Below are 20970 nucleotides of genomic sequence, written 5' to 3'. Positions count from 1 at the left end.
GAAGTCCTTATTGAATTTAAAAGGGCCTGTTTTAATCCTGTTCTGTTCACACAGTTCAGTAGTTTACAGGAGTGACAACTGCTTTCTACAACCAATTTAACTGAAAAATGCAGGCAGTGACGAAGCCATACAAAATTTCAATGCAGTGTGTATGGAACCGAACTGGACAATAAGTTGTTAATGATGTATTTAAATGCACATCAGAGATATTTCTCTCTTCTGTGTATGCTGTGCAAGAAATCACAAGGAAAGAGGTATGAGCCTTGACTCATTTGAGATGCCAGGATTGCATAATGTAATGTATTGCATAATTACACTGTTATGTTAAATGGCTATAATTAGTGTTTAAAAACAAATTATTTTCATCGAGACGTCAGTAGCAGTATTCATTTCAGTAATACTGGGATCCTAAGATGCCATTAAACAAGTATATAAAACAGTACGTATTTGTGTTGTTTCTACATTACCGTTAATTTGGAGATTAAATTAATTATTACATTATAAAATATATTTAAAACGTATTTTTAATCACGATTAATCGGCGAAAAAATAGTTTGGTTTTTTATCACTAGAATACATTTTAATAAATAATAATAATTAAGTTAGTTTTAAAAAAAATGGATACGTTTTCTTTAATGTCTATAAGTGTAACTGTTGGGTGGGTAAAAAATATCCTTTTCAAAATCATCAGGCTCAAGAAAATATGTAAAAAAAATATATAATAAAATAAGGCAATAAAAAAATAGATAAATGTAAAATATTTACTTCCCATTAAGCTGACATAACCCTTTAGAAATTAAAAATGTATTACTTATTTATGAATTATTAACAGGTTGGTGCTTTAATCTTTTTAATTACTTAAAAATGCAACTAATTCGCTCTCAGAATGCAGCGTTTTTTTATTTTACAAAAGAAAAAATTCAAAGTAAATAATTTACACTGAATTAAATATATTTAACTTGCCTGAAGCATCTTCATAGTCTAGTCAGAATATGACCTCAAATGTTGTGGGCGGGGCTAAATTCAGCTGGCATCCAGGCTAACATTTTTTCACATTACAAGTGAGTCTTACACATGAAAATATGTACCTGCCTTGATATTTTCGGAAGGGGTTGCCTCACAAAGGGGATCATCATATTTGGGGTATTTGTAGCATCAAAACTTTTGGAAAGTCCAGAAGTGTCACATTTAAACTTACATTTAAAGTATGCAAATTGTTTCACACTGTGACTGGCTTTTGCAACGACATCTCTTCCTATTTCTTCACAGAAATTTAGGAGGCGAGTTCAGGAGTCTACTCAGGTGCTCAGAGAGCTGGAGATATCTCTTAGGACCAATCACATCGGGTGAGTCCAGTCAATTAAGTTCATTTTCAGACTTTTGAGGTATTCAGTTGGGAAAAGGGCAGGTTATTTAATGTTTTGTTCTTCACAGGTGGGTGAGAGAGTTTCTCAATGAGGAGAACAAAGGCCTTGATGTGCTGGTGGAGTACCTGTCTTTTGCCCAGTATGCTGTAACGTAAGTAGTTCCTTTTTCTTGTCAATCTTTATTTGAGTCATTTTTTGTCTTTACTTCTGTCTTTTGTTTTCTGTGTAAGCTTACTGCTCACTTACCATCTCAGTACACCTTGAAATTATAGGCGTTTTCACAACAGTCGAGTGTTGTTGCTGAAATCCTTTCACCTCACTGCTGGGTCACAGTTGCTTCTGACAAATGAATGGGAGTGATGAATTAAATGAGTGCCTCTTTTAGCAGTGACAGAGAGTTTGATGGATGGGAATGTGTAAGGTGAATTTTGAGATCAGTGTGAAAACAAGGTAGAATAGAATTCGAATAATTTCAGAATCTTGGGATATTAGTTTTAAGATGCCATGTCAGGTTAAAAATATATAAGCGTTAATTTTGCCACAGTATTTTTCATAATATTTGCCAGTTAATAAGTACCGGTAATTAAAGCGATACTACACTTTTTTTGGAAATAGGCTCATTTTACCACTCCCCCAAAGTTAAACAGTTGGGTTTTACCGTTTTCAAATCCATTCAGCCGATTTTCTGATATTTAGAAGAATATTAGTATACAGACAGTTTCTGGTCTCATTCACTTCCATAGTACATTTTTTTCCTACTATGGAAGTCAATATGAGACCAGAAACTGTCTGATTACTGATATTCTTCTAAATATCAGAAAATCAGCGGAATGGATTTGAAAACGGTAAAACTCAACTGTCTAACTCTGGGGGAGTTGTAAAATGAGCCTATTTCCCAAAAAAAATGGAGTATCCCTTTAAATGTATCATTGCTGAAGTTCAAGTGTGGGTTGATGCTGAGCCAGGGCTGAATCCAGGCATGACAGGGTCTACTGAAATGTGGCATGGGTGTCTACTAGGGCTGTAACGATACTCGGGCACGGTGGTGGTGCGGTTGTCAAGTTTACCGGCACAGCCCTAATAATAGTAATTTAAAGAGATGGTAGCATTGGATCTGGATGGGAAGGATAACTGGGAGTTGGAAGGGGTGTCACGATTCTGCCTTCTCACACTGACACAGGTTTATTGATCTGATTTTTGATTTTCTGAAATTTCGGTTTCATATCACATATCGTTAGACCCCTAGTGTCTACAAACTCTAGACTTAACTCATCTGTTTATCCAGGCTTATGTTTAAATCCCCATAGTCTGCTACTAATCCTGCTACGTTTATTCTGTAGGCTGGGAACTATTGATCCATTCTTTATTAGAAGCTCTAACATTTACTTTCATTGTTTCTCAACTCCAGTCCTCAGAAGAACCCAACTCCCTAAATGGTTTAGATGTCTCCTTATTCAACACACTAAGAAACTGATGAGTTGATGTTTTTTTTAGTGAGACATCAGAAACACTATCTATGAGATCATGAAATCATTCCGATTGATGAATCTGAGCATAGTGTTTACATGAACGCCAGAAAAAGAGATGGGGTTGATGTGCACTTGTGTATATATATGCGACAAGTATCAAATCGGATTTGATCTGAACAGTTTTTCGCTGTTGTTGCATACTAACAATCCCCCTGGTCTTTCTTTTTAAAAGTAGACATAATTATCTATTTCAGGTCCCAATTTGAAGATGACGTGCACATGAACCTGTGTGTTGTGCTGCTTATATTTATCAAGCAGGAAAAACGAACCTATTCCGATTGTTGCGGTTACATATAACTTTTTTTTACGACTGGGCTACTAGTCTGATCACAAAAGGGGGTCTATGTAAATGCAGCTACTGTGATAGTTAGGTTCCTAGCACTGGAGCTGAGAAACACTTGTCCTAAGGTGTGGGAAAAGAAATTGAAGTAATTGTGCAACTCTAAGGCGGTGTGTCCACCAAAGCGTTTTCCACGGCCCGGCATATGTTTTCAATTGTTTTCAATGGGAGCGCCGCGTTTTTTAAACGCTATGAGCGTAACAAGGCGCTGAGTGTTTTTTTCACTCTGAAGCGCTGAGCGCCCAGCGTTTTTACTGGTCGCTGGGAGTTGAAAAATGTTTAACTTTGGATAAAACGCAGCACTCATCACTGTCACATTTTACCCAGCTGTCCAATCACAGTGGAGGAGGGGCGGGACTAAACCACACCAACCAACTGTCACAACATTCAAACTGCTGCATATATTCTGTATCATAGCAACGAAACGTCTAAACGGAAAAAACGCTGCGCTGCCAAAAAGCTCTCAATCGCCCAAAGCACGGCGTCTTCAGCAGAGCGTCTAGCGTTTTCAGCTGGCTAAATCGCGTTGGTGGACACATGGCCTAAGGGCCACTTACATAAACATAGTCACTGTATTAAGACTGGTTAGGTTAGGCTAGGCTAGCTTCCATGTTACTATGGAACCACTCTCTTGAATGTTCTTAAGCATCCTGTTGGCACTCATATGGCGCTTTTCCACTGCTGGTACGGCTTGGTACGGCTCAATATGGTTCGGCTCGCTTCGCTTTTCCACTACGTGGTACGACTCTGCTCGACACGACACAGCTCGGTTCGCTTTAGCTCGGTTGCTTTCCCACTGCAGTTAGTACCTCTTTAAAGTGGGTTGAATTACAGACTGTTCGATATCAGCGGTGGCTGTTACTGGCTATTTTCTAGCGGGTTTGGTTTCTCTTGTCGATGTCTATTGGTCGCAAATACAATGACGCTGGTAGTGACGATTCTGTCTGACCAATCAGTGATCTGCAGTGTTTCACGTCACATTTTAGTACCGGTACGCTTGGAACCTCAACAGACCAGGTACCATTTAAAGCGAGCCGAAGCAAGCCATACCATTCCATACCATGCAGCAGAAAAGCGCCAAAGCGTGCCATACCGAACCGAACCGAACCGTACCATGCAGTGGAAAAGCGCCAATAGACAGGCCTGGTTTAGTTTAGTTCAGTTCATACCTGTCAGATTGAGACCCTGTGTGTGTACGTAAAAGAACAACTGCCAAAACAATTGTAAAGTATGGTATGCTTCAAGGTTCAATTTTAGGCCCATTGTTGTTTTCCTATGCCCCCTTCAAGTGATTTAAGCAGTGGAATGCAACAAATTTCGAAGTAAAAGTCATTTGTTACCTCGACAGGTAACAAATAATTCCTTTAAGCATTCTTTCTCAACGACAAGTTAAGAGGATATAATGTTTTGTAGAACTTTTGAGAAACCAAAATGACACATAGTTTGTGTATGGTTTATGCTTTAAACAACACTCTTATTCTCTCTCAGGTTTGATGGAGACGTAACAGAGAGCACCACAGGTGAGATTTCCGTAGATACCCCCTGGAGCAGGTCTATAGAAGATCTCCATGGTGACAGTAATCTACCATCACCGGTTAGCGGCAGCAGCATTCCACGGTCCACACGCCACTCCTTAAGGTAGACGCGCACAAACAAACACATTTGTGTTCACTCTGTAAATTGGAAAATATTTTTTTTACAAGACAGCCATTAACGTTTTATTGCAATCTCAGGTCTAATACTTTGCCCAGTCGCAGAACTCTGAAGAACTCCCGTTTGGTTTGTAAAAAAGATGACGTTCATGTCTGCATCATGTGTCTCAGAGCTATTATGAACTACCAGGTAAGCAGATTATGAAAGTATTTAATTTTGTTCAGCTGGTTTTTCAAACTTATTTGAATCTCTTTTTGTTTTTCCCTTGTCTATATCACACACTCTATGTCCGAAGTATGGTTTCAACATGGTCATGTCCCACCCCCATGCTGTCAATGAAATTGCTCTGAGCCTTAACAACAAAAATCCCAGGTAACACCACATACACACACACACACACACACACACCAGAATACTGGTTTCTATTAACCAGTATATTAAAGACTTCATCATTGCCCTCAAACATTTCTCCAGTTTCTGTGTTTAAACCTCTCAAATGGTTGATGAGAACCCTCTTATCTGTCAAGGCTTTCATCCATTACATTTGATCAAATACTTTTTTTGGAAGGGGTGTTCTTTGGAAACTTTAGCTATAAATAGATGAATTGTCTGTCATTTGTGCTGATTAAGGTCAATAAGAGATAACAGTTTGAAACTGAGACTGTTCCCAAAGACTGTGATACACAATCCTTCAAAGCCGTTAAATGAAACGTCTATGAATAGTCCCTTGTATTGGTGGGTTAATTCCGATGTAATTTGCCAACCGTAAAACCAATAGGATCACTTGGCCTGCCCCTTGGAGATTTCTTGATTGGTTGTATTTGGAATGTTTTAATCAGAGTTTGTAGCAAGTATTTTGTGCGGGTCTGGTTTCTTGATGTAAATGTCCTTTTGTCTTCATTGTGCAGGACCAAAGCCCTGGTCCTGGAGTTGCTAGCTGCTGTGTGTTTGGTCAGAGGTGGACATGAGATTATCCTAGCTGCTTTTGATCATTTCAAAGAGGTAAGAAAGGATATTCTACCATAATGTATGAGTTCCATATATTTTTTTTATAAAATATTTAATCACTTAATCTGATGCATTTTATGTAGTTAATGCATTCCGTTTCATTTAAAGAAAACAAAATAATGTTTAATTATTCAGGTTTGGCTGAAGCCAAAATAAACAGATTCACAAACAGCACAGGAAAGGCAATATGAAAATCTGCAATAATCAATACAACAATCGCCACTTTTTATGGATCTAATCTTACTTTTGCTGTTGGTTTGTAGTCCTCTGCTGGAGTTTGCTTTAAAATATGATTGACCGTAATTCACTCATGGATTTATTTCAGTTGTTGAGCTTCAATAGGTGCATTTTCCCAATAAAAACAATGGGAAATAACTGTGATCATTATAAAATGAACATTATAGATGTAATTAATCATAGGGTTTACGAAGGAACTTCTGCTAAACTATTTAAAACAAAGCTAGTGAACTGTCAGAATTTCAAATGCACTGTTTCCTGTGTTTTATAAAATATAACTTGTGTTTTGTGTTTCTCAGGTTTGCTCCGAATCTCAAAGGTTTGAGAAATTGATGGAGCACTTCAAAAATGAAGACAACAATATTGATTTCATGGTGGGTCTATATTACGGAGTCCTTTCTCTGTCCTCTGGAGTGCCTTTTAAACTTTCATGCTCTCGCCATTACTGATGTCATATCTCATCATCATTCCCTGTTTGTGACTCAGGTGGCGTGCATGCAGTTCATCAATATTGTGGTGCACTCAGTAGAGGACATGAACTTCCGAGTTCACCTCCAGTACGACTTCACCAAGCTTGCTTTGGATGACTATCTAGAGGTATAAAACTAATCAAAGTGCTCAAGTATATTCTCTTCACGCTTATTTAGAAACTCATGTATCTGGGGTGTGTTTTTGTGCACAGAGGCTGAAGCACACTGAAAGTGATAAACTCAAAGTACAGATCCAGGCGTACTTGGATAACCTGTTTGATGTGGGGACGCTTCTAGAAGACGCAGAGACCAAAAACGCTGCCCTTGAACGTGTGGAGGAACTGGAGGAGAATCTCTCACATGTGAGCGAAAGCACAACCACCACCCTTTTCTGTTTGTCTTTTCCAGAACTGAATCTTCATTCACATATTTTTTGGTATTTAAGTCTTCTAACTTTAGTCTGAATGCTGAAGCATCTTTCCTCTAGCTCATTCTGTCTCTTTTTCATGATGGAAGATGGGCGACAAACTCTTAGAAACCGAGAATGAGGCCATGTCTAAAATCGTGGAGCTTGAGAAGCAGTTGATGCAGAAGAACAAGGAGTTGGATGCCGTCCGGGTCAGTATCACACCACCAGTTTGGATCTCATCAAATGGTTTATAACAACCTGTGAACATGATACTACGTTTTACTTGAATAATATGAACCAATTAGATGAACAGGGCTGTCAATTTAAACCATTTGTTTAGTGCAAGTCACTGTTAGATCAGTATTATTTATGGACTATTATAATTTTGGTAACATTTTACAATAAGGTTCATCAGTTAACATTCATTAGCTACCTTAGTTAACATGAACTAAGAATGAACTACTACTTCAGCATTTATTCATATTAATTTCAACATTTACTAATACGTTTTTAAATCAAAGGTTGTATTTGTTATCATTAGATAATGAACATTTTTATTAACTAATATTAACAAAGATGAATTTGTAGCAAATGTATTGTTCATTGTTCGTTCATGTTAATAACCTTTTAGTTTTAGTTTTTCATTTTTCACGTTTTAGTAATTTTGTCATTTTTAGTGTTTTTTTAAATATTCTATTTAATTTTAGTTTAATTTAGTAGTAAGTTTGAAGTTTGTCATCTAAAATTTATATTCTATTTTATTTCAGCTTTAATTTGAGTAAAACATTTTTTTTATATATATAGTTTTAGTTTTGGTGACCAATAGCAAAACAACACAGCAGCCAAACTCATCTAAATTCCATAAATATAGATCTGTAGTAGTTACTTTGAACAATTTGACGTAATTATGTATAATGGATATAAAAAAAACTTTTGCTGATAATTTACTCACCCCCATGTCATCCAAGATGTCCATGTGTTTCTTTCTTCAGTCGAAAAGAAATTAAGGTTTTTAATGAAAACGTTCCAGGATTTTTCTCCATATAATGAACTTTACTGGGCACCAAACGGTTCAAGTTCCCAAAAAAACTTTCAATACAAACTGCAAACTTGTTCAAAGGGCTTTAAACGATTCCAGACGATAAATAAGGGTCTTATCAAGCAAAATGATCGCTCATGTTTTTTTAAATAACAAACTTTAAGTTTTATAAGATCAAACGCTCGCCTTGCTCTGTTCTGTGATGCACGTTCGTGACTCTCCTGTTCGAACTCGTTCAACAAAATGAACAAATCTTTTTCCAAATCAATTCGTTCGTTTCTTTCATCGAATGAACCAAATGACTCGGAAAAAGATTTGTTCATTTTGATGAACGAGTTCGAACAGGAGTGTGTTACAGAACAGAGCAAGGCAAGCGTTTGAGCTTATAAAACTTAAACTTTGTTATTTATTGATAAAACGAGCGATCGTTTCGCTTGATAAGACCCTTATTCAACGTCTGGAATCGTTTAAAGCCCATTGAACAGTTTGCACTGAAACTGTCTTTTCGACCTTGAACCATTTGGTTCCCACTGAAGTCCTTTATATGGAGAAAAATCCTGCAATGTTTTCATCAAAAACCTTAATTTCTTTTCGACTGAAGAAAGAAAGACATGAACATTTTGGATGACATGGGGGTGAGTAAATTATCAGCAAAAGTTTTTTCAAAAGTGAACTACTCCTTTAACACATTTTTTGTCTCACTTAATTAACACACTGTTTGTGTGTATGTGTGCACATGCAATCCAGACTGTGTACCGGGACGCCAGCTCACAAGTTCACACGCTCCGGCAGATCGTTCGTGAGAAGGACGAGACCATTCAGAGGCAGTCCACGCTAGAGAAGAAAATCAATGAGCTTGAGCGCAGAGGCAGTCTCCAGATCCAGGTGAGGGGTGAGGGAGATGGGGAAGGAGACGTGTCTCCGCTGCCTTCACCTCCTCAGCCCATGGCTCTCTCTCCCTGCCCTGATGCCATGGCCCTGGCCGGAGCCTGTGCAACATACAGCTCTGGCAGCACCTCCCAGACAGGCACCCTTCGAGCAATGGCTACACCCCCTCCTCCTCCCCCTCCACCACCTCCAATGGCATGTTCTTCTGGTGAGTAATAGTTCAGAGCACATCTTTCTTCAACTAAAGATAATTAATATGAGTCTTGCCCAATGTGAATGCCAAAATTGCCTTTAAATGGGGATGGTGTAGCCTAAAGACCGAGACACACCAAGCCGACAGTCGGCCTTCGTGCCAGTATTTATTTTTTAGTGTTCTGCACCATTGGCTCAGTCTAGCCAGTAAAGAGTAATCTAATTGATTACTCTTCTCATCTTAATAACGCCGTTACCATTACTGCCAAAAAATGCGGCGCGTTACTATAACTGATGAAGCTGGGGTTTTTTTTTCATCAGACCAACTTGATCTCTGAGCGAGAGGCAAATACTTTTTTTAATGTTCTTCCTTGGTTAGTGGGCAGAGCACGAGACAAGCGCATAAATGCTGACGATTGGCTGAGGTAGAGTAAAATGTCACTGTAAGCCAATCAGAGGTAGAGTTGGGCGGGTGTTCGAAAACACGCATAGGAGTGATGGGCATTCGGCTCTTTTGACTCAGCTCACTGAAAAGAGACGGCTCTTTTGGCTCACAAACGGCTCTTTAAATGACTTTGACTATAATATTTCAGTTTTTATTACATAATTATTCAATTTCTATAGGCTACATTTGTAAAAAATAGAGTCGGCTCTTCAGATATGCGAGCCAGCTCCCGACGTTCACCTAAAAGAGGTGAACGTCATTCGCGAATCGCGAACGACCCATCAAAAGCTCATTCGCAAACGAGTCGATCCATCATTACTAAAGCTTATTCGCAAACGACCCATCATCTGCTAACGATCATGAACTGCGAACGACCCATCATAATTTATAGTCGGACCGTACAGGACACACAAGGAACAATACAAGCCAGTCAGTCAACGAGAGACAGGTATAGTGACGAGCCCAAATAATCCAAAAGTAGCCTTCTCTAATTGGTATATTGCTTAACAAGCTTAATTTAATTTTGCCCAGTTCAAAAGTTCCAACACATCTATTGTGTTATTTGCATTGATCCACTATACATAATATCTACATACATGGCATTTGATTGGAGGCTAGTCTCACTTTGTCCCACAGCAACATTTTTTTTTAGATGTGTGTACAATGTTTCATGTTTCTGTTAATAATGTATTGTATTAAGTGTCCATTCCATTATAATATTTATCAAATATAATTGAACATGCACATGTATTTTAAGTTCCGTTAATAGAGGTGGGATTTGAGCATTTCAAATTTAATTTTACTTGAAAGTAACGTAATAGTTATTTTTAAAATTTCTAAATGAGTAACTAATTAAGTTACTTTTTGGAAGAAGTAACTAGTAACTAGTAACTGTAACTAATTACTTTTTCAAAAGTAACTTGCCCAACACTGCTAGTCAGATGCCTCCTGAGTTTTTTTTTAGGCCGATTCACCATGTTAAATCGACGTTGGGCCCTCGGTGAGAGAGAGAACTCTAATTGGCGAACGACACAAGAATAAAAGCGAAAGTGATGAAAGCGAGTGATCGAAAGTGATTTCAGACAGAAGGCGGTTATAATTTTACATCATCATACCTGTGCATTTGAATGTATGATATATTTTCATAATAACATGAGAGGACTAGAATGAAAAAAGTGATTCAGCACGATTGATATTCAAAATGGTAAGAAAGCTTTGCTTTGTTTACCGTTTGTGTATCTGAAGTCCTTAATGGTCAAAGGTCCTGTGTTAAAACAGCGGTGTTGCTTAAATTTACGGTTCCTGAGAACTTAATGTTTAAATGACTATTAAACAGAGATCGACCGTTTTTTGTATTGATGTGTCCAATAACTGATATGCAATTTCTGAATGCTTTTTGGTCACACTTAAGATTAGGGTCCAGTTCTCACTATTAACCAACAATGACTTTTGCCTCAATAAACTCTTAACTACATTATTAACTATTAATAAGCAATAGTTAAGTTTAGGATTAGGGTATGTGCTTTATAAGAACTAATAAACAGCCAGTATCCTAGTAAAATGCAAGTAGTTAATAGTGAGAAGAATTGGACCCTGTTACCACTTTAAAAGTGTTACCGCTTTTTTTTTTTATTTATTTTTTTTTTTTTTGCTACAACCATATAAACAAAGCTCTTGAAAAACATCAGACAACTGCAAAATGGTCAGTTTCTTTGGACTTACTATTCATAGGTGTGTATTTGATTAAAATGAACATTTTTGATTCATTCAATAAACTACTGATGACATTTCTTCCAAATTCCAAAGAAAATAGTAATTTTAAAGAATTATTTATGTCAATTGGTCAAAATGAAAAAGATGCAATGTTTTTAGTTCTCAGGTAATGCAAAGAAAAGTTCATATTAAACTTAAAAAACACAGTAGTAATATTTAAATTTCAGAAAAGTTAAGAAAACAATATTTGGTGGAATTATGTTTAATGTCACTTTTGGTCAGTTTAATGCATCCATATAAATATGCATTTATATAAAAGTAACAATATAAACATAATAATAATAATAATAAAACACTTTCTTAGGCCAATTTTTTTTGATGAATTGTTCATGGACAAGCGTGCCACGCACATCCTGAAAAGTGAAGCCAAAACGTGGACTTGCCGCACGTCGTCTTTCTTTTTTTATAGTCTATGTTTATGAACAATTAATGTTGTGTCCTCCTTGGTTGAAAGCTCCGACTATATTACTGAGCAATGTGTTTGCAGCCAGTGATTCAACAGAGCTGCATAATGACTGTGCCAGCAAACATTGTTAGTTTGAGGGCGCACTTGATTAAAGACACGTTGAGTAGAAACGTGTAAATATCCAAACCGATTATAATTCAATCTCTTCTAATTAGTAATTCTTTGTTACAGAAGCGTGCTCAAGCTTGTTATCCTCAGTTCATTATTTTATTGTTAGTGGCCAACACTGTCTCTTCTTTTCCTGTAGTTTCTAATGAGTCATCAGCAGCTCTCGCACCGCCACCACCTCCTCCTCCTCCTCCTCCTCCACCACCACCTCCTGGGCATTCGATCGAGATCTCTGCTCCCTTACCTCCACCTCCCCCTCCTTGTGCTCCTCCTCTCCCAGGCTGCGGCACTCCCACTGTCATATTCAACTCTGGATTGACAGGTATGTGTGTATGTGTGCGTGAGTGTTTCTTTTTTTTTTTGTTGTCTGCTTTGAATTTTATTTTTTGTTAAAACATTAGATAGTGCTTTAACTAACAATGGGCAATACATATGTTACAGTATCTATTAATTTTGGTTAAGGTAAAAACACAACTGTTCATTATTAGTTTGTCTGCTCAGGTTCATTAAATAATATTGACGGATAAAACTTTTGATTTTAATAATGTATTAGTAAATGTTAAAATAATAGTAACTGAGATAAATAAAGGATTTATAACTATTTTTCATTGTTAGTACATGTTAAATTCGTATGTAGTTTATGAATGTTAACAAATGGAACCTTATTGTAAAGTGTTCTGTTTAATAATAATTGAGCCAATAATAATTTAGAACTAATCAGCATGTTAAAATGATTTCTGAAGGATCGAGTTGATGCTGAAAATTCACCTTTACCATCATAGGAACCAAATAGGACACTGTTATTTTAAATGGTATTAATATTTCACAGTAACTTATTATTTTTACTGTATTTTTGATCAAACAAATGAGACTTGGTGAGCATTAGAGACTTCTTTAAAAAATACTTTATTTATAAAAAAATCTTAATTATTCTAAACTTTTGACTGGTAGTGTAATTGTCCAATCTTTTGTGGATTTTTGTTTATCACTTCTTAGCACTCTTTCTCTTTCTAGACTTTTGTCATTTACAATTCTCTAAACATTTGTTTTTATCCACTCTCTTTTTCTCATGCCCTCAAAGATGGACCAATCAAGCTCTTCTGTAGGTTTCCTGAAATTTGTCATAGCCACCATTTGCTGTCATGATATAGTGGTATTTAGGGATGCACCGAAATTTCGGCCTTTCCGGTTTTTTGGCAAAAAGAGAAAATATGAAATTAAATATGCCGCCCCGTTCCTCCGTGTTCAGTGCTCAGCATGTTTTGTACTTTCCGTGTGTGTTTGTGTGCTGTGCTCTCTGCTCAGTGTTCGAGATGGTCCTCACTGCAGAACACGAAATCCAGGGTAGAGGAGTTGGATCCTAAACCTACCCATCTGCGCCCCCTGATCCCTAACCCCACCCCTAATCCTACCCATCTCCACCCCTTAGATCTGGATCCAACTCCGCCCCCTGGATCTCATGTACTGCAATGTTCCACTCCGTGTCTGCGCTGCGCAATCTGCTCTGTCGATTACGGCCCAAACTCATGTACCGATCACGCTCACAAAGTTTGCTCAATTAACGTGCCGACATGAATTTGTAATACATTTCTTTCTGTTTGCAGTAGCCCAGTAATAATATGCTGTAACATGCTGGGCAACGCTGGTAAAATGACGCTACCGTCTTGTTCACTGATCCGCTCCCTGGTATCTGTTCACATGCTCTGATGATAATAATAGCTCTGTTGGACTATACTTTATTTTGATAATTGGTCAAAAATCTGATTATGTTGCATAGAACTGAATTAAGAATAATATATTCATATGTGAATATATTGATATTTAATATGAATATATTGATATTAATATTAAATATATATATATATATATATATATATATATTTTAATATTACATTTTATTTTTATATATATATATATATATATATATATATATATATATATAAAATATTTATATTAATATTGATATATAGGGCTATTTTAATATAAGGCTTCTTTCAATTTTGTACCTTTAAATAAATTATTTTATTTTATTGACTTGTAGTTTCAGTCAAATGATTGCAATTCATTTAAAAGTGTGACAATAATCCAATTATACAAAAAAATTGTTTAAAGCTGCAATCCGTAGCTTTTTTTGGGGTTAAAAATGATCCAAAATACATAACCAGTCAGTGTTCAAAACGCTCTGCTTGCCGTTGCTCGATTCAAAGCAGTAAGCTTGTAATAATGTTTTTAATGCTGACGTTGTTAACATTAACAATTTGAGAAGAAAGTATAATTTGCATGGTTATGTGTGATAAAGCGATTTTTTTTTTCACAGCGATGATAAAGCGATTGTTAGATGTAATCTGCGTGATTTACTGCAATGTCAGAACCAAAACAAAAGTGGATGTTTCTTACTAGTTCAGATGACAATATCCAGTGAAGTTTATTATGTTGGTCAATACTTTCCAAAAAGAATAATCTGTGATTCTGAATGCCAGTATCCACTCCGGCGCGGTGACTGACAGCCTCTCCTCAAACATTGTGTTCATCCACGCTGTGTCGTGTCGAGGGTGTTGACGAACTTGCGTAAAGTTGATAGTGAATGACTGCAATTGCAGATTTCGAACAGAGATGGCGACAAAGAGGAAAAACGTCTGACTGCAGCTTTAAAATAAGAAATACATTTTCAGTTTCGTTTTTCGGGCAAGTGCGTCCAAAATTTTCGGTTTCGGCCCTGAATTTTCATTTCGCTGCATCCCAAGTCATATTGTGTGTTGTGTCTTTGCTTAACATGTTATCATCCATTCTTGTGATTGCGCTCATTTTTAATCTTATTGAGTAGTTAGTAGATGCTTGGGTAGTCACAGGCCTCTTTTCTTCTTTGGCAGCTGTGAAAATTAAAAAGCCAATCAAAACCAAGTTCCGCTTGCCGGTGTTCAATTGGGTGGCTCTCAAACCAAATCAGATCAACGGCACAGTCTTCAATGAAATCGATGATGAGAGGATCCTGGAGGTATTTGTCTACAGCACTTTACCTGGACAAAGTGTGATCTCTATCAACTCTGCGTGTATTATACCACTTCATCACATGCATCATGTTTCTGTTTGAGTTACTTTTAAATAATAGGTAGATGCTCAGTTTAGTTTCAACTCTTTCGCAACTTGTTGTACTTCAATAATCGGATGAATTTCCAAGTGAAACAGTAGGTTTAAGGAGAAATAAAATGTAGGATGGGATTTTATTTTGTAAAACAAGAATTTCATACCAGACAGAGCCAGGAGCCATTTTAGAGGCGGAGCAAGTGCATTTTGATAAAAGATTGAAGCATTTTTATTTAAATTTATTAACTGGCTCAGTGAATCAGGGAACGTACTTACAGTAAACTTTCATAAGGTTTGCATTTTTGGTGGGTTCATCCAACACAAAACTGTTGAGTTCAAGGAGTGCTGTCGATTGCTCTTTAATAGAATGCTTTGCTTTGTAGGATTTGAACGTAGATGAGTTTGAGGAAATGTTTAAGACCAAAGCCCAGGGCCCTGCTCTTGATATGACGATGCAAAAGCAGAAGGCTCCTCAAAAGGGCCCCAATAAAGTATCTCTTCTGGAGGCTAACAGAGCCAAAAACCTCGCCATCACACTCCGCAAGGCAGGGAAGAGCCCGGAGGAGATCTGCAAAGCAATCCAGACGTAAGTTCCCCTTTGCCTCAAATCTCAAGATAAAGATGAACCATATTCTCGGTGAGATGGTGTTTACAACTGCGGGATTGTTCGTCTTTATCTGCTTAATAGAACGGCAGTCAGTTCTGATTCTGTTCATTCCACAGTTCATCTTATATCAGCTGTGTTTGGTTTGGTGGTTTGATTTAATGCCTGTTGCACAAACTCTGAGTTTCAGAGTAAGTTTAGAGTTTGTTCAGCCTCGTTTGGATCAGGTTCAACGGGTTAACAACACTCAATATAAGCGTTCTCTGTCAACTCAGGTTTAATCCAGAGTTTGCGATTTAACCCTGAAGCACGTGCACCTGAAAGCCAATCACACAAAACATGGAGAGCGTCAGTTTGATTCACTTCTCCCGAGAGAGCTGGCCCAATTCACTTCTGTGGTGAGATTAAGAGATCATTAAGAAAAATATCATGAAATTAAATACATTTACAAGGCAGGAATAAACAATGCTGCTGCAGCGAAAGTTTGAGAAGCCAGCTGAAAGAAAATATCTGACTAGATCAATGAAAGTGAATCAAACAAATAGGCCTTATAATTTATGTAAGCTTAAAAGAATACACATTCTGTTTATAGCGTGCTTACATAATTACAATTCACATAATATAATAAATAATTAGAAGCAAAACATGGGCAATTTAATTCGACTGATTTAATTTGGAGCAGATACAGAGATAAGGGGGAGTGGCTTAATTGCATCAGATACATGTCGCTTTACTCACAGCTGATTGGTCCAGTTTTGGTCTGCGATCTCTAACCCAGAATAAAACCTACTTTGGAAAAGGTTAGCCGTGTAGCGTAAATTACAATGGTGCTGAAACCTGCTACAAACCAATTAGCCTTATCGAGCCAGAAAAACCTGGGTTAGCTCAAATTAATCTCAAACTTGGTTAGCAACTTAAACCAGTTATATACAACAGGTAATTGTTTTTGGGGTTTGGGGGATTTGTTTTTTTGAATACTGCTTTTCCCGTACAACGACGTAGTTCACTGCTTCACTACCATAGTACGATGCATCGTTGGAAAAATCAACTAGCTAGTCACGGCTGTTTCCCGAAACCCACTGTCGCAAAGTATCGTTCAACCACGTTGGTTTCGCACGTGGTGGAGTAATAACTGCTTTTAATGAAACTGTTTGAGATCCAATTAACGCTAGATTTGTTTTATATAAATTACAGACATGTCATCTGAGGACTATTTCTAATTGTTCTGAGTTGTTTTGCTTTATTACCAGACTCAATATTTGGCTCGTTCTTACATAGTGGAGCGCGTTCGCACATGCGCACTCTTCGAACACGTTACTCCAAATCTTTTGACAAACTAAAAGACGTAAATTCCATTTGTATGTATTCTAAATAAAAGACACCGGTTGTACTGAATGCCAGCTTGCTCATTATGCTCAAGATAAGGATTTATTACCTCCAAATGTCATGCAATATAGAAACGATGCTTCTAACCACAGGTCGAGAGCTGTCGTTCAAACTAGAGCCAGACCGATATATCGGCCGGCCGATATTATCGGCCGATATTAGGCATTTTCCAAACTATCGGTATCGGCAGTTATAATGGCTGATAAATGAATATTTCAAAAATAAAATAAAAACGGACGAAAAACGCTTCAATCATCTCTCCTTGGCCTGTTATATTGAAAATGTATGTTTTACAATTTGCAGTATGACGTTATCCATTGCTAAATTATGGCTCATCATAGACTAGCTAACCACAAAGCTAGCTAATGCAACTATCATCAGTGGAAGACCGCTAACGTTAACATTAATGAGCTTGGAAACCACAATGAACTTTTTCTGCCTAAATAAAGTAATGATTGCTGTATTTATAACTAGCATATCTCTAGTTACTGTCCCTGCATTGTAAAATGTAAGTTCGACTTGCGAGGAGTGAACATTTAGACATAGAGTTGATACAAAAAGTATCAAACGTATCTCGTGCTATCTTCGTAGGTTTTAGAAGGCAGGCAGCAACTGCTGATTAAAAGGCAATGTAGGGACTAATTATTATTTTATTGCGTTTTATCAGAACTTTAATATATTTTCATGTTTCTCTGTTCTGTTGTGACAATAAAAGAAACAAGTTTCTTTGTAAAATGCTTTATCATATTATTTTAGTTAAAACTAACTATAAAAACTATAAATAACTACAAATAACTATGTTAGGGAAATCTGTTAATGTTTTGTTGCGCGTTTCTGAGAAAAAAATATATCGGCCGATATATCGGAATATCGGATTTTAAAACCCAAAAATATTTGTATCGGTATCGGCCTTCAAAATCCTTTATCGGTCGGGCTCTAGTTCAAACCACCCAACTTTGCGATGCTGTTTGCGAATGTTCGTTGGAACGATGGTTTCGGGAAACACCGAATCGTCGAACTATGCTGATAACGACGGAACTTGCGACCATAGTTGGCTAACGATGCTTTCGGGAAACGCACCCCTGATCAGTTTCTCATCCACTCAGGTTTGACCTACGTACATTGCCTGTGGATTTCGTGGAGTGTATGATGCGGTTCATGCCCACTGAAGCTGAGGTGAAGGTGCTCCGCCAGTATGAGCGGGAGCGACGGCCAATGGACGGGCTCACTGATGAGGACCGGTTCATGATGCTCTTCAGCAAGATCGAAAGGCTGCCACAGCGGATGACCATCATGGCCTTCATGGGCAACTACAGTGATAGCCTGCAAATGCTCACACCGGTAAAGTGGATAGAGAAATAGTGGAACAAAAAATGGTGAAACTGAATGATGCGTCACTGTTTTCAATATCTAAAATGATTCTGATAATCTGAAATGCATTTATAAATTTGTCTTTTGCTGTCACTGTTTTTCCCACAGCAACTTCATGCTATCATAGCAGCATCCGTATCCATAAAATCATCACAGAAGTTAAAGAAAATCCTTGAAGTAAGCCACTAAAACTTGAACATCACAGAGTCTCTTGCCATTTTACAGTGTTACTTGTAATTAAGTACGTGATCTCTCTCATCTCAGATCATTTTGGCCCTGGGGAATTATATGAACAGTAGTAAGAGAGGAGCTGTTTATGGCTTTAAACTTCAGAGCTTGGATCTGGTAACTTATTACATCTCATAGCCCTTTTTTTTCTGAAACTTTATTCAGTATAATTATAATGCTGTAATGTATCTTGCCTTCAGCTGTTGGAGACTAAGTCCACTGACAGGAAACTGACGCTTTTGCACTACATAGCCAATGTGGTGAAGGAGAAATATCCAGTTGTGAGCGTTTTCTACAATGAGCTGCACTATATCGAGAAAGCTGCTGCAGGTAAGCGTCATTCTCCCCTTTAAAGGGTTAGTTCACCCAAAAATGAAAATTCTGTCCTTGTGTTGTTCCAAACCTCCATGTGTTTATTTGTTCTGCTGAACACAAAGGAAGATATTTGGAAGAATGATTTAATCGAACAGATCTCATTCCCCATTGACTACCAGAGTAGGAAAAAATACATGCTATGGTAGTCAATGGGGAATGAGATCTGTTTTATTAAAACATTCTTCCAAATATCTTCCTTTGTGTTCAGCAGAAAAAATAAACACATAGAGGTTTGGAACAACATGAGGGTGAGTAAATACTGACAGAATTTTCATTTTTGGGTGAACTAACCTTTAAAATAAATTTGAAAAATACTAATTAAAAAGGGTAATTATACTTCTAAATCAGCCTTGTTGCTAATTAAAACTGAGCTATTAAAAAACTAAATAATTAATTGAAAAATAAATAAAATTGCCTTGACAACAAATTGAAATAAATTAATTTTAATTAAAATTAAAACCAAAAGTATAAAAATGAAAGCTAATTCAAAGGTTTGGAACAACATGAGGGTGAGTAAATACTGACAGAATTTAAATTTTTGGGTGAACTAACCCTTTAAAATATATTTGAAATATACTAATTAAAAGGGTAATTATACTTCTAAATCAGCCTTGTTGCTAATTAAAACTGAGCTATTAAAAAACTAAATAATTAATTGAAAATAAATAAAATTGCCTTGACAACAAATTGAAATAAATTAAATTAAAATTAAAACCAAAAGTATAAAAATGAAAGCTAATTCAAAATCTTAAATACTATCATATAAATATACTAAAATAAATGCAGGTCTTACTATACAGAAAAAAAAAAAAGAAAAAAAATTGTTGTCTTATTAAGCGTCTGTAAGTTTGTTTGTCGAGTGTGGATCTCATTAATCCCATGTTGCAGTCTCTCTGGAGAATGTTCTCTTGGATGTGAAGGAGCTACAGAGAGGTTTGGATCTGACCAGAAGAGAGTTCAGCATGCATGGCCACAACTCCCTGCTCAAAGATTTCATCCATCACAATGAGGCCAGGCTTAAGAAGCTTCTGGATGATGCTAGAATTGCACAGGTAGGGGAATAAAAGAACCTTTCTATAGGGTGTTGTGGGTTAATAAAAAAAATCTGCGCTGGGAACGGTAAGGTTGTTGGTTTGATATGGATAATGAAATGGATCCACATGATTATGTAACTTTTACAGGATGCTTATGACGATGTTGTCAAGTTCTTTGGGGAGAGCCCAAAGACCATGCCACCCTCTGTGTTCTTCCCCGTGTTTGTTCGCTTCATCAAGTCCTATAGGGTGAGACCTTTAACTATCAGTGCACCAACTTCCTTCTGGTTCACACAGGGCCCAGATCTAATTTGTGTCTTTTTTTTCAGCAAGCGAATGAAGAGAATGAGCAAAGGAAGAGGCAGGAGCAGCTGATGATGGAGAAACTTCTGGAACAGGAGGCCTTGATGGAGGAGCAAGATCATCAACAGGTGTCATGTTGAAGTCATCAATGAGAGCTATTAGCCCAAAGTGTACTGTGCACATGCACTGTTGTACGCATACTCGCATAGCTTTAAACTTTGACACGCATGTATTAGGGGTGTAACAATATATCATGCCATACAAATATATTGCAATACAAAAATGCAATAATACGTATCGTGGATAGTGACAATGTATCGTAGACTACTATATATAATGTTTATTATAATGTTCAATGGAATATTTGATAATACCAAATTACTTATGTAACTTGACCAGTAAAAAGTGTCCAACATTATTTAAAATATATCTAGTCATAAAAGTGCATGAATATTCGTCTAAAATAATTTTGTAATTTCAGCTTCAGAATTATAAATATTGTTATTCTGGTGTCACCGTTGTCCTTGGGTTACAAGCACCAAGTCCACGCTTTTTCATTTAAACCAAAGTTAGCATTTTAATCAACAGTACATTCTTTGTTAAAGCTACACTGTGTAACTCTTTTAGTTTATTCTTAGCTAAAAACACTTAGGTCTTTCAA

The 20970-nt window shown here is 37.0% G+C and overlaps 1 protein-coding gene across 4 annotated transcripts in view; it reads left to right on the top strand.

Annotated features, from left to right (window-relative positions):
- fmnl2b (formin like 2b) overlaps window positions 1-20970 on the top strand; it is a 33703-nt gene that overhangs the window by 7216 nt on the left and 5517 nt on the right. For 2 of the 4 annotated variants that reach the window (XM_089133880.1, XM_089133881.1), the window contains exons 4-25: window positions 1270-1346; window positions 1435-1518; window positions 4725-4874; window positions 4970-5078; window positions 5185-5261; window positions 5798-5891; window positions 6434-6508; window positions 6621-6731; window positions 6817-6966; window positions 7121-7222; window positions 8800-9148; window positions 12064-12246; window positions 13006-13026; window positions 14795-14919; window positions 15392-15594; window positions 18105-18339; window positions 18478-18546; window positions 18634-18714; window positions 18798-18927; window positions 19861-20024; window positions 20154-20255; window positions 20336-20437. In XM_089133880.1, coding sequence (XP_088990006.1) covers window positions 1270-1346; window positions 1435-1518; window positions 4725-4874; window positions 4970-5078; window positions 5185-5261; window positions 5798-5891; window positions 6434-6508; window positions 6621-6731; window positions 6817-6966; window positions 7121-7222; window positions 8800-9148; window positions 12064-12246; window positions 13006-13026; window positions 14795-14919; window positions 15392-15594; window positions 18105-18339; window positions 18478-18546; window positions 18634-18714; window positions 18798-18927; window positions 19861-20024; window positions 20154-20255; window positions 20336-20437 — 2793 coding nt within the window. The remainder of the gene's footprint in view (window positions 1-1269; window positions 1347-1434; window positions 1519-4724; window positions 4875-4969; window positions 5079-5184; window positions 5262-5797; window positions 5892-6433; window positions 6509-6620; window positions 6732-6816; window positions 6967-7120; window positions 7223-8799; window positions 9149-12063; window positions 12247-13005; window positions 13027-14794; window positions 14920-15391; window positions 15595-18104; window positions 18340-18477; window positions 18547-18633; window positions 18715-18797; window positions 18928-19860; window positions 20025-20153; window positions 20256-20335; window positions 20438-20970) is intronic. The other 2 variants (XM_089133882.1, XM_089133883.1) reach the window with 1 other exon arrangement.

This window comes from Pimephales promelas, chromosome 8, assembly GCF_988280905.1.
Source record: "Pimephales promelas chromosome 8, fPimPro1.hap1.1, whole genome shotgun sequence".
NCBI classification, from domain to species: Eukaryota; Metazoa; Chordata; class Actinopteri; order Cypriniformes; family Leuciscidae; genus Pimephales; species Pimephales promelas.
Note: the sequence above shows the minus strand (reverse complement) of the source record. Positions and strands in the feature narration are given on the sequence as shown.